Source organism: Nicotiana sylvestris, chromosome 12 (genome assembly GCF_000393655.2).
Source record: "Nicotiana sylvestris chromosome 12, ASM39365v2, whole genome shotgun sequence".
Classification (NCBI taxonomy): domain Eukaryota; kingdom Viridiplantae; phylum Streptophyta; class Magnoliopsida; order Solanales; family Solanaceae; genus Nicotiana; species Nicotiana sylvestris.
In genome coordinates, this window is record NC_091068.1 from 159,580,836 (window position 1) to 159,594,005 (window position 13,170).

The window sequence follows — 13,170 nt, forward strand, 5'->3', positions numbered from 1 at the left end:
TGTGTTAACAACTACGGGTGCATTGATTGTGACGTGGTTCGAGATACATTTTCACGACGTTGCAATTCTATACAAAAATGATAATAATAAAAGCGGTTTAATTTTAATAAAAGCACAAAAGTCATAACATGTGTTTACATCATATATCTAGCCATTATAACAATTTAAGCGACCGTGCTAGAACCACGGGATTCGAGGGTGCCTAACACCTTCCTTCGGGTCAACAGAATTCCTTACTTAGAATTTCTGGTTTGCAGACTTCATTTGGAAAAGTCGAAAATTTCCTCGATTTGGGATTCAAGACAAACCGGTGACTTGGGACACTAAAAACCAAACCTTTCTCAAGTGGCGACTCTGAATTAAATAAATAATCTCATTTCGAATATTGTCACTTAAATTGGAAAAACTCCCTTGCGCAATTTTAACCCTTCGGGGCGGGCGCGCAAAAAGGAGGTGTGACAGATTGATTCCTTTCTTCTTAGGCTTGATTGATGTACTTTCCAATTCAAGATATCTAGTCGTTGAGTAGATCATCCTTCCTATTAGCAATGCTGTTACTTACCTGAATTAGAATCTACATACAAAAGTATATCATTAGTCAAAACTTTTTTAGTTTTATATTGATCATTATTAAAATTCTAAACTTAACATGAGTAAACTCAAATGGGTCCAACTCCCGAGGTACAATTGATAATCAATTATTTCAAGTAAGGAGGAGTCACACTTTTTTTGCTAAATTTGACATTTGTAATTGTAGTTCCAGCAATAATTTTCAAGTCAATCCATATGAAAAAGCTAGTACTTTGACCTGAATAAACTATGAGTCTTGAATGTTGGATATCAATGTGTGCCAAGTTAATATATACATTAAAATGATATTTTTACTTGTTATAGACATATGGTACTAGAGAAATTTCTCTGTCAGATTAGCAGAAAAAAAAAATTCTGTTAGAACTACTTTTTATTTTTATGTTATTTTTGTCTTCTTTGTGTTTTTCAATTAGACGACTAAATATATTTTGAAATACTTTCTTTAGTAGTTTACACAATTGATCAAAGACAAATTTTGTTTAAAGTTTCTTCTATTAAACTAGCTAGTCCAAACACATTGAGGGCCCTCTAAATTTGGCATTATTTATTTTCTGGACATATTATTTGTGACCTATTGAATACCTTATGTTATTAAATATATCTTTGTTAAGTCTATAATATTGACATGAAGAGTATAACAAATTCCTTTGAAGTTTCGTCCAAAAAAAAGTTTTCTGACCACTCTCTTCTTCTTTCTTTAAAATAACCATGATTTTCCGACAACCATGAATTAATATTTATGTCCTTTTTTCGTGTATTTATATACATAATAATTTATCTGAATTTGGTTGACGAACTACGATTAGCCTAACAATTTAGGGATATATCTTATACGGTCTTATGAGCAATACTCACCATAACTAACGTGATTTTTTTATTTTTCGGGATCATTAAACAAGAATTAATGATTTTGTTTATTTCTTATACACGGCAATTTTTCTGAATTTGACCGGCGGACTTCGATTGATCTAAAAATCAGTGGAACCATCAAATACTTATTTGTGAGAAATATTCAACATGACTAACATGGTTGTTTGACTTTTATATTCAGATATAAAAAATTTAAGTTTTTAAAAATAAAATTTATATATTTAAAAGTTACAGTATTAATTAAAGAGGGTCAAATACATATACAACTCATCCGACTTGGCACCATTTTTCATTTTGGCACTATATCTCTACTTTGTTCCATTTTGGCCCTTCAACTCTATTTTATATGTTCCATTTTGGTCCTCCAGCTCTATTTCTTATGTTCCACTTTAACACAAAAGTTGAAATCAGTGCAAAAAATATAGCTCGTGTATATACACAAAGCTGAGGTGCAATAAATATCTAATTAAATGTTACCACCTGGTTTTTTCATTCATGTCAAACAGGTCAATACTAAAATACCTGAACCCGACCGTATTTTTTCATCCACTGTTGCCACATCTTCATTCTCTAAGTTCCAAAGCTTTCATCTACCGATTTCATATCTGACCCGTTTAGATGAAATAAATTCCTAAAAAATACGGTAGGGTTCAGGTAACATTTAATTGGATATTTATTACAACTTTAATTGAATAAATATCAAGTGGTATTTAATTAGATAAAAAAACCAAGTGATAACATTTAATTGGATATTTATTACAACTTAGATTTGTGTATATACACACGCTATATTTTTGCACTGATTTTAGTTTTTGTGTTAAAGTGGAATATAAAAAATAGAATTGAAGGACCAAAATGAAATATATAAAATAGAGTTGGAGGGCCAAAACGAAACAAAATAAAAAATTGTACCAAGTTGGATGGGTTGTACGTGTATTTGACCATCAAAGAGTATTGGACAAATGGATGACGGGTAGATATAAACCAGTTTGGTCTAAAGTTGCTTCAAGGCGACAGGATGAACTATTTGACTGTCAAACTGTCCCCACTCTGGTCTGATGTCTCGCAAAATTCCAAAAATACCCTCTCCTTTGTGTAAGTGATTACATCATTCTTCTATAACAGTCCTTGCCTAAAAAGGCAAAACCTGTCCACCTTCTCCATCCACGAAAGTTACATTCACCGTGTGAACGCCTCTCCCCTGCCATGTCATCAAGTATTTCCCAAAACCCGACCCATATAACCGCCACCTCATCACAAACGCACCATCCAAATTCCCACGTGCCCTCAAAAACCTATAATATTAATATGCCAGCTAAGCTAAAAATCAAACCCGTGTACAGAAAGTGTATTACTATAACAGTATAACTTTGCTCTTTATTCTCATTCCCTCGTATATAAAGCAAAGAACTAGCAAACCAGATAACTATCTGAAAGCCAAAGACCAAAGTTTCCAGCTTTTCAAATTTCAACCATGCAGTGGTCAAACAAAAGAGCTAAACAAGAGGAAACTGTTACAGTCAACCATCAAATTTCAAAGCCAAAGTTCACATATGAACAAGAATTTTCTATTATGATTTCTGCTTTAACAAATGTTATAACAGGTGATACAACTCAAGAATTTCAATATATAATTTCATCTTCTTCACCTTCTACGTGCATGTCAAGTTTAGAGCCACCTCTGTTTCGTGTTCCAACCGAACCAGAGCCATGTCAATTCTGCAAAATAAAAGGGTGTTTAGGTTGTAACTATTTTGGAGCCCCAGTTGCTGCTGCTGATAATAATAACAAGGCCAAGATTGTTGCCAAGAAAAAGAAGAAGAATTACAGAGGAGTGAGACAAAGACCGTGGGGAAAATGGGCAGCAGAGATTAGAGATCCAAGAAGGGCAACTAGAGTATGGCTTGGGACTTTTAATACAGCAGAAGATGCAGCTCGAGCTTATGATAGAGCAGCCACTGAATTTAGAGGTCCTAGAGCTAAGCTTAATTTCTCATTTGCAGATTACACATCAACTCAATTACAACAGAATGCCACTACTTCTTCCCAGCAACAAGAAGAGCCTGTACAGTTAAAGAAGGGAATTAAAACAGATGTAGGTATTGGAAAAGAAGAAGAATTCTGGGAACAATTAATGGCATCGGACAATGAGATTCAAGATTGCTAGAACATGATGGATTTCAATGGCCATTCTTCAGATTCTGCTGGAGGAAGTATTGCTCATAGCTTCTGATGATCACTTTCAATTAAAGAAGAATTGGAAAAAAAAAGGAGAAAAAGAACAAAAGAATTTGCAGTAGACTCCGGTGTTTCTCATGCCCATTCAGTTTTATCAAATTTGGGCTATTTAATATTTTTATTTTTAAATGTACTTCATTTTTGTTCTTCTGTTAAGACTCTTTACAGGAAGCCACAATTTGCTTAAGATGGTCATGAATTGACCACCCTTTGTATAAAAATTTACATTGCGTATATATCTAAAATTTTAGATTTTAGAGGTACATAACATATATTGAATATTTTTTGTAAAATTTTTTTCTATTTATTTTAAGTTTGAACATCCTTGAGTAATTCTTGGTTTCGCCAATGACTTTATCGATCCTAAATATTTAGGCACAGTATTCCAATCAATTTGGATTTTGTACGAGAATTAATACGTGTCGGGCCTAAGGAAACTGACAGAGAAATGACCTAGCGGTTTTAATGGCCGCCTATATACCTACGACTTCACCAGTCTGAGTTCAAGTTTTGTGGGGTGCGCTTATTCATGTGACAAACAAAACATAAAAGATTTTTATTGTTGTTTCTTCACAAGGCTTATGGGTCAAATTTGGTTACTTGAGTAGCTCAAATTGACCTAAGTTGACCCAAAATAGAATATAAATTTTAACCCGACTCCCCCAAACTCGAATAAATGGAGGTACATTTTTCCTTTGGCTGAAATTTATTGCAGGTCGAGCAGTCGCGTGGAATCAGAAATTCTGACGAGGAGATTCTAAAATATTCAAAAATGTTATATTTGCGATTTCTAACATGTATTTTCTCTTATATTAAGGAGAATTTAAATTCTATATATATGTACAAATTTATTTTTATTTTATATTTATGCAATATAATTTTTTGCAAAACAAAATTCAATTTGAATCTCTATGATTATATGTGGCTCCGCTATTGAGGTCAAGCAATAGCTATCAAGTTGACCCATATGAACAAACTAGTATGTTGACCCTAGTCCACTTTGAGTCTTGGTTATTGGATAATAATAGGAATTTTTACCTCCTATAGCAAAGGTATTACCTTATTTATTTTAAACAAATATCATTTTAAAAAATTATATTTTATAGATATCTTTTAATGTTTATAATAAACTATTTAATTTTGGTTACCTCCTACCCCTAAGCCACTAAATACGCAATTTAGTTACACTATTTTCTTTCTCTCTCTATTTTGATACATGTCATTTTCTTCCCCATTCCCTGAAAACACACGCTTCTGCGATCGGAAAGAAGATAACAAAACTAACGCAATGTGGGGATACCGAGTGATTTCAACTATCGGAAAGAAGATAATAGAATTAACGCCAACACGATGATTTGCAGCTGAATTTGCAGTTGCATAGGTAGTATTATTCGCATCCAAGTTGGGGCTACCTATCTCAGCCAACCATACTGATGATAGGCTATAATTACGTGTTTTAATTGATTATTACACTCTAATTTACTGCACTTTAGTTGAGTTTGCGCTTTAATCGCTAGTGTTTTGCACTAATTATGTGTTTTATGCCTTGTAGGTGTGATTCCGAGCTATATAAATGTTATGGAATGAATTTAAGTGATTTGAAGCTTTTAAGTCTGATTAAAAGCTCAAGGAATTAAGCCGGGATCGTGTTCGGGGGTCAAATTTGATAGTTGAGAACAAACGAAGACTCGATGAGGCATATTGCGCACTGTCTAGTACAATGTACATAACGTTTTACTCAGAACTCCATTTTGACTCTATATATATGGTTGGAAAGATAACTCAAAGGTCTACAACTTTCATGTTTTGCATTTTTCCAAATTCCAAAGGAAACAGGATGAAAAACCGCGGCTTCACCGCGACCGCGGCAAAACCGCGGCAGAGTGCAGACACAGACAATTGAAGAATCAGAGGCCATGTTTGGCCGCGGTTTGACCGCGACCGCGGTAGAACCGCGGCAGGAGGCGGAAATTTCAGGGACTAAAGTGCAAAACACGGGATTTTTAGCCCAAAACCCTATTTTAAACACTAGACTCCGCCCAAGAGAGGAGATATTGTTTTGGAGAGTAGTTTTGGAAGAAGGACAAGTGTGAGAGATCACCCAAAACATCTTGGTTTCTTCTTCTCTTTATGTTTCTTGCAAGTTTTATGATGAATATTGTTTTAGTTTATTTATCCATTGTTATGAGTAGCTAAATCTTTTGTCTAAGGTTTTGATGGAACCTATTTGGGGATGAACTTCTTGTTTATGCTAATACAAATTGCTAGTCTCAATCTTTATTTGTTCAACTTTGTGTATGTTGTAGTTAATTGACAGGATCCTCAATTAGCTGTGCCTATTTAGTGTGCATAACTCGGGAGAGAGTGCATATTTAGGTTATTGTTGAACAACACCACTCCCAAAGTATAAGAGGAATCTATAACTGCGGGTTTAAAGGCGGGATTAGGGATAACAAAGTCTTGGGTGCAATCTTAAGTGAACTGTGTTAATTAAAGCTAGCTAGTGTATCTCGGGAGAGTGCAATAGTATATTACTGTGATTACTCGGGAGAGATTTACGGTAAGACGAGCGTTCATGATTGGTAGAGGTGTGTTGGTAAATTTGTATGAAGCATAAACAGAAGGGATTCTATCAATAGGGGAAATCTTTACCTTAGCTTTATCTCCTCATTGTTTACAACCTTAGCGTTTTAGTTTACAGCCTGTTTAATTTACTTGCAATCTTAGTTACTAAAGAAACCATCAACTTGTGATTCAAACATTTGGGAAGCTGATTCTGAAGAGTTTAGTGAGTCTAAAGATTGTGATTGATAGGTTAACTCTCTGTGGGATTCGACTCCGGACTTGTAAACCGGATTATATTTGCAACGACCGCATTGTCTTTTTTATAAGGCATAGTTGGGCGTGATCAAATTTTGGCGCCGTTGCCGGGGAGTTAACGGAATTATCAATTACCATTGATAGAAATACAAAAATTCTTAGTGTGGTCAGTTTTCTCTATACCCAACTTGTGAATATTTGTGTAATTAATTTTTCTTACCTTAGTCTATTTTTATTGTTTGGGTCTTGTTTATTTTATTAGTTTTGAAAAGTGGCATCATATAATAAAAATTGGTGGGATGGTAGTTGTTCATACTGTGATGACCCTTGTCTTTATTGTGGAGGACCACACTCGTGGCAAAATTGTTTAAATTTTCTCGGGAGTGGATTGTGCGCACAATCTCAAACCCATGAGTGGAGTATTCGTGATAAGTGTGGTTTTCAAAATGGTCATTGGGATGATTGTGTTGATTGGTCCTTCCCTTCCCCAAGCCCCCGCTATGATGATTCTATTGTTTTTGATGAAAATGATAGGGCTAACGAATTGGAAGAAGTTGAGCATGGCCGAAAGGGAGAGTTCAAGCTCATGTTGGAGTGCTTACTTGAAGGAGGACACAAAGAACAAAGTGCCTTGGAGGAGCTTTTGGAAAATAGTCTCCAAAATTCCTTGGCACTTAATCAAAACCAAGAACTCTCAAATGCCCAAAATGAGAAAATAATGCTCATGTTGGAGACCATTCTTGAAAATGAGGAAGAATGTGAGCTAAAATTTGAAGAGTCAAGAATTGAACCTCCGCCAACCGACCCCATGAGTACCAATGATGCCGAGAAAAACATGGACTTAGAATCAACCGGTGTAAATAAAAATCTGGTTGAGAATGACTCTAGTCTGGGGGAAGAAGAGGATGTCAGAATAGAAAAATTGCAAAATGAAGGTTTGAAGTCACATTCCAAGCATTTTTCAACATTAGAATTGTATAGTGATATAAAAATTGAACTACATGAGTCCATGGGGGATTGCGAGGAGGAAAGGCAACAACCATACATTTTAAAATTTGAGGAAACAAAAAAACAAAATGACATTCCTCACATGAGAGCCAAGAAGTGCAAAATGAAGAATTTAAAGCTCGGCTCGATAATCAACTTACCACCCCCTATCGCTCGTGGTCACAAGCTTGATTCCAAGCTAGGTGCACAGTTCATATCGTCCAAGTGGCGAGAAAAGTGGAACATGGAACACAAAGCCATTGGAAGGATGTAACAACAAACTATTGGTTGGAACTAAGTGTGAGGTACCCGCACGAAGGACCAAGATTGGGAGAAGTCTTAGTACCCCATGAGCTGCTAGTGCTTCGGCCTTTGGCCTAACAGGGAGTTTCTTTTATCCTCTTATTAGTATGGTGTGCATTGGGGACAATGCACAATTTTAAGTGTGGGGTGGGAGACTTGCCTTGATACTGTATTGTAGTGTACATAGACATGGAACATGTTGTAATATTGTATATGTGTTGTTGCGTATAGTTGACTGTACTCACATTAGGAGTAACTGACTTGGCCCAACGACGGACGCTTGTCGACGGGTCTCTTGAGGGTCAAAGTCGGATTAAAAAAAAGGTACAGGACTCTTCTTGAGGACGAACCACTTGGACATTACTCTTGAGGGAAGTAGTCCATATAGCTTCTTTTTATTTTATTTTATTGTTCTTTTCTAGGTAGTGTAGTAATTCCCCCTTGGTTTTTCTTTAAACCACGGTTCTTTTCCAAGGGTTTTATTTGAACCGGGTGTAGTTAGTTTTTTTTGGGAGTAGGAACCATTGTGTTGTGTTTTGAAGTGAAGCAATATCTCTTGACTTTGTTATGCCTTGAGAATAGTGAGTACTTTGGTTGTGACGCTTAGGCTCAGTTTTTGACTCTTGTAGAAGTACCTTAAATTGTATTATCTTAACTTTGCTCAACTGCTTTGACTAGAGTGTCTTGATGAATCCAATCCTGAGTGAGTTATGTGCCATGCGTGTGTGAGGTTTGTTGTATTTTGTGCATTGCATTTGATGTCTAGAACTTGCCCTGTGTGTTTGCAAAGCGAAATAGTAGTTTTGTTCAGTCTTGGAAGTGATATAGGCGTTTCTTTGTTGAGACAGATATGTATATTTTACCCGCCTAATTGTTATGTATCTTAGTTAACCCCTTTGATCCTGTAATCTAGTTTCTTTGGCAACCACATTACAAGCCTTACCCATTTATTTGAATTAACCATCTATTTGAACCATTGTAACCTCTCATGAGCACTTGAATTGTTATGAACTTTCTAAAAGTTAAAGTGTGGGGTGGTTGGTTTGGCTTTTGAGTGGAACCAATGAAATAAGGAGAAAGGTGCACTGATTTGAAAAGGCAAGAGCCACTTGAATTGAAAAAAAAGGAAAAGAAAAAAAAATATTCTTTGATAGTGGTGACTCTTGATATAATTGTGCTTAAATAATTTGGGAGCTGATGTATATTGATGTGAAGGTGGAGTTTGGTTTGACATAAGTATGGGGTTTGAATGTTAAATTATATGTATTAAAGTGCTTAGGGAGGTGTAGTCACTCTTATATCTAAATGTATCATACCCGTCCCGTAGCCTACATTACAACCAAATAAAGTCCTAATTGATCCTAGATTGAATGAGCTCGATTAGTGGAGTAGTATACTACGGGCAAGCTTATGGTGCATCTTTTGTGGCATATGAATATTATTTCTGAGAGTGAGTAAATTCTTTCTATCTTGAGTTCCTAAGTGTTCTTAAATTTTATTGTGTGGAACCACTTTTTTTTGTGTGTGTAAGGGCACTTGATTCATGAAGGAAAGGTAATATCAGTTACCTCTATATTAGAGTAAGTGGGTGAGTTGTGAATAATGCGTGGTACTTGTAAGTCAAATCTTGAGGTGAAGATGTTACGCTTTTGTGCTTAGTCTATTTTAAATATTCTTGGTGTGATGAGTTAGGAAAATTGCTTTAAAAAGGTCGTGTCTATATAAAGTGTAGTTTGATTACTCGAGGACGAGCAATGGTTTAAGTGTGGGGTGTTGATGATAGGCTATAATTACGTGTTTTAGTTGATTATTACACTCTAATTTACTGCACTTTAGTTGAGTTTGCGCTTTAATCGCTAGTGTTTTGCACTAATTATGTGTTTTATGCCTTGTAGGTGTGATTCCGAGCTATATAGATGTTATGGAATGAATTTAAGTGATTTGAAGCTTTTAAGTCTGATTAAAAGCTCAAGGAATTAAGCCGGGATCGTGTTCGGGGGTCAAATTTGATAGTTGAGAACAAACGAAGACTCGATGAGGCATATTGCGCACTGTCTAGTACAATGTACATAACGTTTTACTCAGAACTCCATTTTGACTCCATAAAATATGGTTGGAAAGATAACTCAAAGGTCTACAACTTTCATGTTTTGCGTTTTTCCAAATTCCAAACGGAACAGGATGAAAAACCGCGGTTTCACCGCAACTGCGGCAGAACCGCGACAGAACCACGGCAGAGTGCAGACACAGACAATTGAAGAATCAGAGGCCATGTTTGGCCGCGGTTTGACCGCGACCGCGGTAGAACCGCGGCAGGAGGCGGAAATTTCAGGGACTAAAGTGTAAAACACGGGATTTTTAGCCCAAAACCCTATTTTAAACACTAGACTCCGCCCAAGAGAGGAGATATTGTTTTGGAGAGTAGTTTTGGAAGAAGGACAAGTGTGAGAGATCACCCAAAACATCTTGGTTTCTTCTTCTCTTTATGTTTCTTGCAAGTTTTATGATGAATATTGTTTTAGTTTATTTACCCATTGTTATGAGTAGCTAAATCTTTTGTCTAAGGTTTTGATGGAACCTATTTGGGGATGAACTTCTTGTTTATGCTAATACAAATTGCTAGTCTCAATCTTTATTTGTTCAACTTTGTATATGTTGTAGTTAATTGACAGGATCCTCAATTAGCTGTGCCTATTTAGTGTGCATAACTCGGGAGAGAGTGCATATTTAGGTTATTGTTGAATAACACCACTCCTAAAGTATAAGAGGAATCTATAACTGCGGGTTTAAAGGCGGGATTAGGGATAACGAAGCCTTGGGTGCAATCTTAAGTGAACTGTGTTAATTAAAGCTAGCTAGTGTATCTCGGGAGAGTGCAATAGTATATTACTGTGATTACTCGGGAGAGATTTACGGTAAGAAAAGTGTTCATGATTGATAGAGGTGTGTTGGTAAATTTGTATGACGCATAAACAGAAGGGATTCCATCAATAGGGGAAATCTTTACCTTAGCTTTATCTCCTCATTGTTTACAACCTTAGCGTTTTAGTTTACAGCCTGTTTAATTTACTTGCAATCTTAGTTACTAAAGAAACCATCAACTTGTGATTCAAACATTTGGGAAGCTGGTTCTGAAGAGTTTAGTGAGTCTAAAGATTGTGATTGATAGGTTAACTCTCTGTGGGATTCGACTCCGGACTTGTAAACCGGATTATATTTGCAACGACCGCATTGTCTTTTTTATAAGGCATAGTTGGGCGTGATCACATACCCTAGTGGGTGCAGTAATGGGGGTCGGTTTTGCTAGAGGACTTAACAGCGTAAGAGCAGAAACAATGAAGGAGATTGTGACTTCCTCGATTGTGACAATCTCCATTGACAATCAGATAATCAGCTTCTACTACTGATACGTCCAATTTTGCTATGCTTGCTATCTTTGGCATAGGGTCTCCAATGGCTGCATCTACATACATGTTGGGAACAGTGAGATTCAGGGTTTTTGCTCGACGGCGGATTCGTCGAAAATTAGGGTTTGTTCTTGAACAAAGACGATGGAGTTTGGGGATGAGCAACTTGATTTTCTGTTAATATATTTCAATGTATTTTCAATGTATTACGCTATATTTTCATGTATTTCATTGTATTCATTGTCTTTTTTTCCATTATAATTCAATGTATCTCGTTGTATTCCATGTATTTCATTGTATTCACTGTCTTTTTTTCATTGTATTTTAATATATCCCGTTGTATTATATGTATTTCATTGTATTCATTGTCTCGCTATATGCCATGAATGTATTCATATTTTTTTTAAATTAATATAATTTATGTATTCAGATGTATTATATAATTTCTCTGAAGATTGCTATGTTTTTGGGGTATTTTTCGGTTGAGAATCTTTTTTATAACTGGAAATACAAAATTTGTGTGTTGTAGTTGAGTTTGTTGAGTTATATTAGGAGTCTATTATGTTAATTGATTCACTTTCCGTTTAAAAGCAGTATAATCCCCTGTTTCACCCGTGAATACAGTCGAATACAATAATTTGTCCAGCTGTAATCCCCTGTTTCACGCCATGAATACAGTCGAATACACTCGAATACAACAACTGATTAGCTGGACTTCCCTGATTCACGCCTATTTTTGCTACTATATTCATGAATACAGTAGCTTAAATACATCTAATACATCTCATAACAACAGGAAATGTATCTACAATTCGTAATATAGCAAATGATATTTATAGATAGCTAATAAGATAGTGCTTTATGAAAATTTCTCTAGTTATGTGCCTTGATGTTATCACAAAAGTAAGGTTCGATGGTTGAGATCCTTTCACCTTAAATAGAAGTCGTGGATTTAAATATTAGAAATAAACAAAACTTTTTGATAGAAAGAGATTTACTACCTTAATGGGTTATGCGACATAAATTTGAATTAGTTAAGTAAGTGAGCGTCGAACATTAGATGGTTTAATAGAGGAATTTTCAGAAATCACTATTGTTTAGTGGCTATTAATTTTTTATAGCTACTATATACATAATTACTTTCTATAGCTATTATTTAGTTGTTATGCGATTGTATTGGCTGTATTTGTGCTACTATACTCATGAATACAATAGAAGAATTCGACAGTATTCAAAAAATATAGACATTCGGAATACATAAATATGTGCAAAAAAACAATGTATTTATTCAAAAATATAATATATTTGAGTGTATTTGTACAAAATATAATGTATTTGTAACGTTGTATGTGACTAAAATAGCAAAGAAGAGAAGAAAATTTGCGAGGGATGGCTTTTTTCAGCCAAGTAAATGTTGTATATATTGTATTGAAACTAAAAATGGAGACGAACAAAAGTCCGGCCCCTAAATCTTCTCCAACGTAGCCATGGCCATATCTGTTCGCCTAAGAGGATGAGCCAATAGTAGATGATGATGTTGGCGATTCTGACACTGACGATCAAAATTGAGTGCTTTCGTGGGTATACCGTGTGTAACCCTTTTCGGAGTTGTTGAATCAACCATTGAATATGAAATTTGAAGTTTATTCCTCGAAACCTAACAATGGTGAAACTAAAAAAAAAGAGTGAAGAGAAAAGGAAGAATGATAGAGTAATTTAGCGTGAACCGTCTAAAAACTTTATCAATTACCACGAACTTTTGGAGCAAAAAATGTTGAGGATCAATTCTGAGAAATTTATTCCTATAATCTTGTCGTGAGAGAGAGAGAGATCGTGGAGAGAGAAAGAAGAAAAATCTTGCTGTGATTTAAGAGAGAACGTGTGTTAACTGAAAGAAAGGGAGGGAAAAAAATATAAATAGCATATTTCACGCTTATATGGAAGTGTACACAAT

The 13,170-nt window shown here is 35.4% G+C and overlaps 1 protein-coding gene across 1 annotated transcript; it reads left to right on the forward strand.

Annotated features, from left to right (window-relative positions):
• Positions 1-2,870: 2,870 nt before the first annotated feature.
• Positions 2,871-3,933, forward strand: LOC104214460 (ethylene-responsive transcription factor ERF109-like). Its single transcript, XM_070165272.1, has one exon. The coding sequence runs from the start codon at positions 2,936-2,938 to the stop codon at positions 3,626-3,628; it is 693 nt and encodes a 230-aa protein (XP_070021373.1). The 5' UTR covers positions 2,871-2,935; the 3' UTR covers positions 3,629-3,933.
• The last annotated feature ends 9,237 nt before the right edge of the window (positions 3,934-13,170 follow it).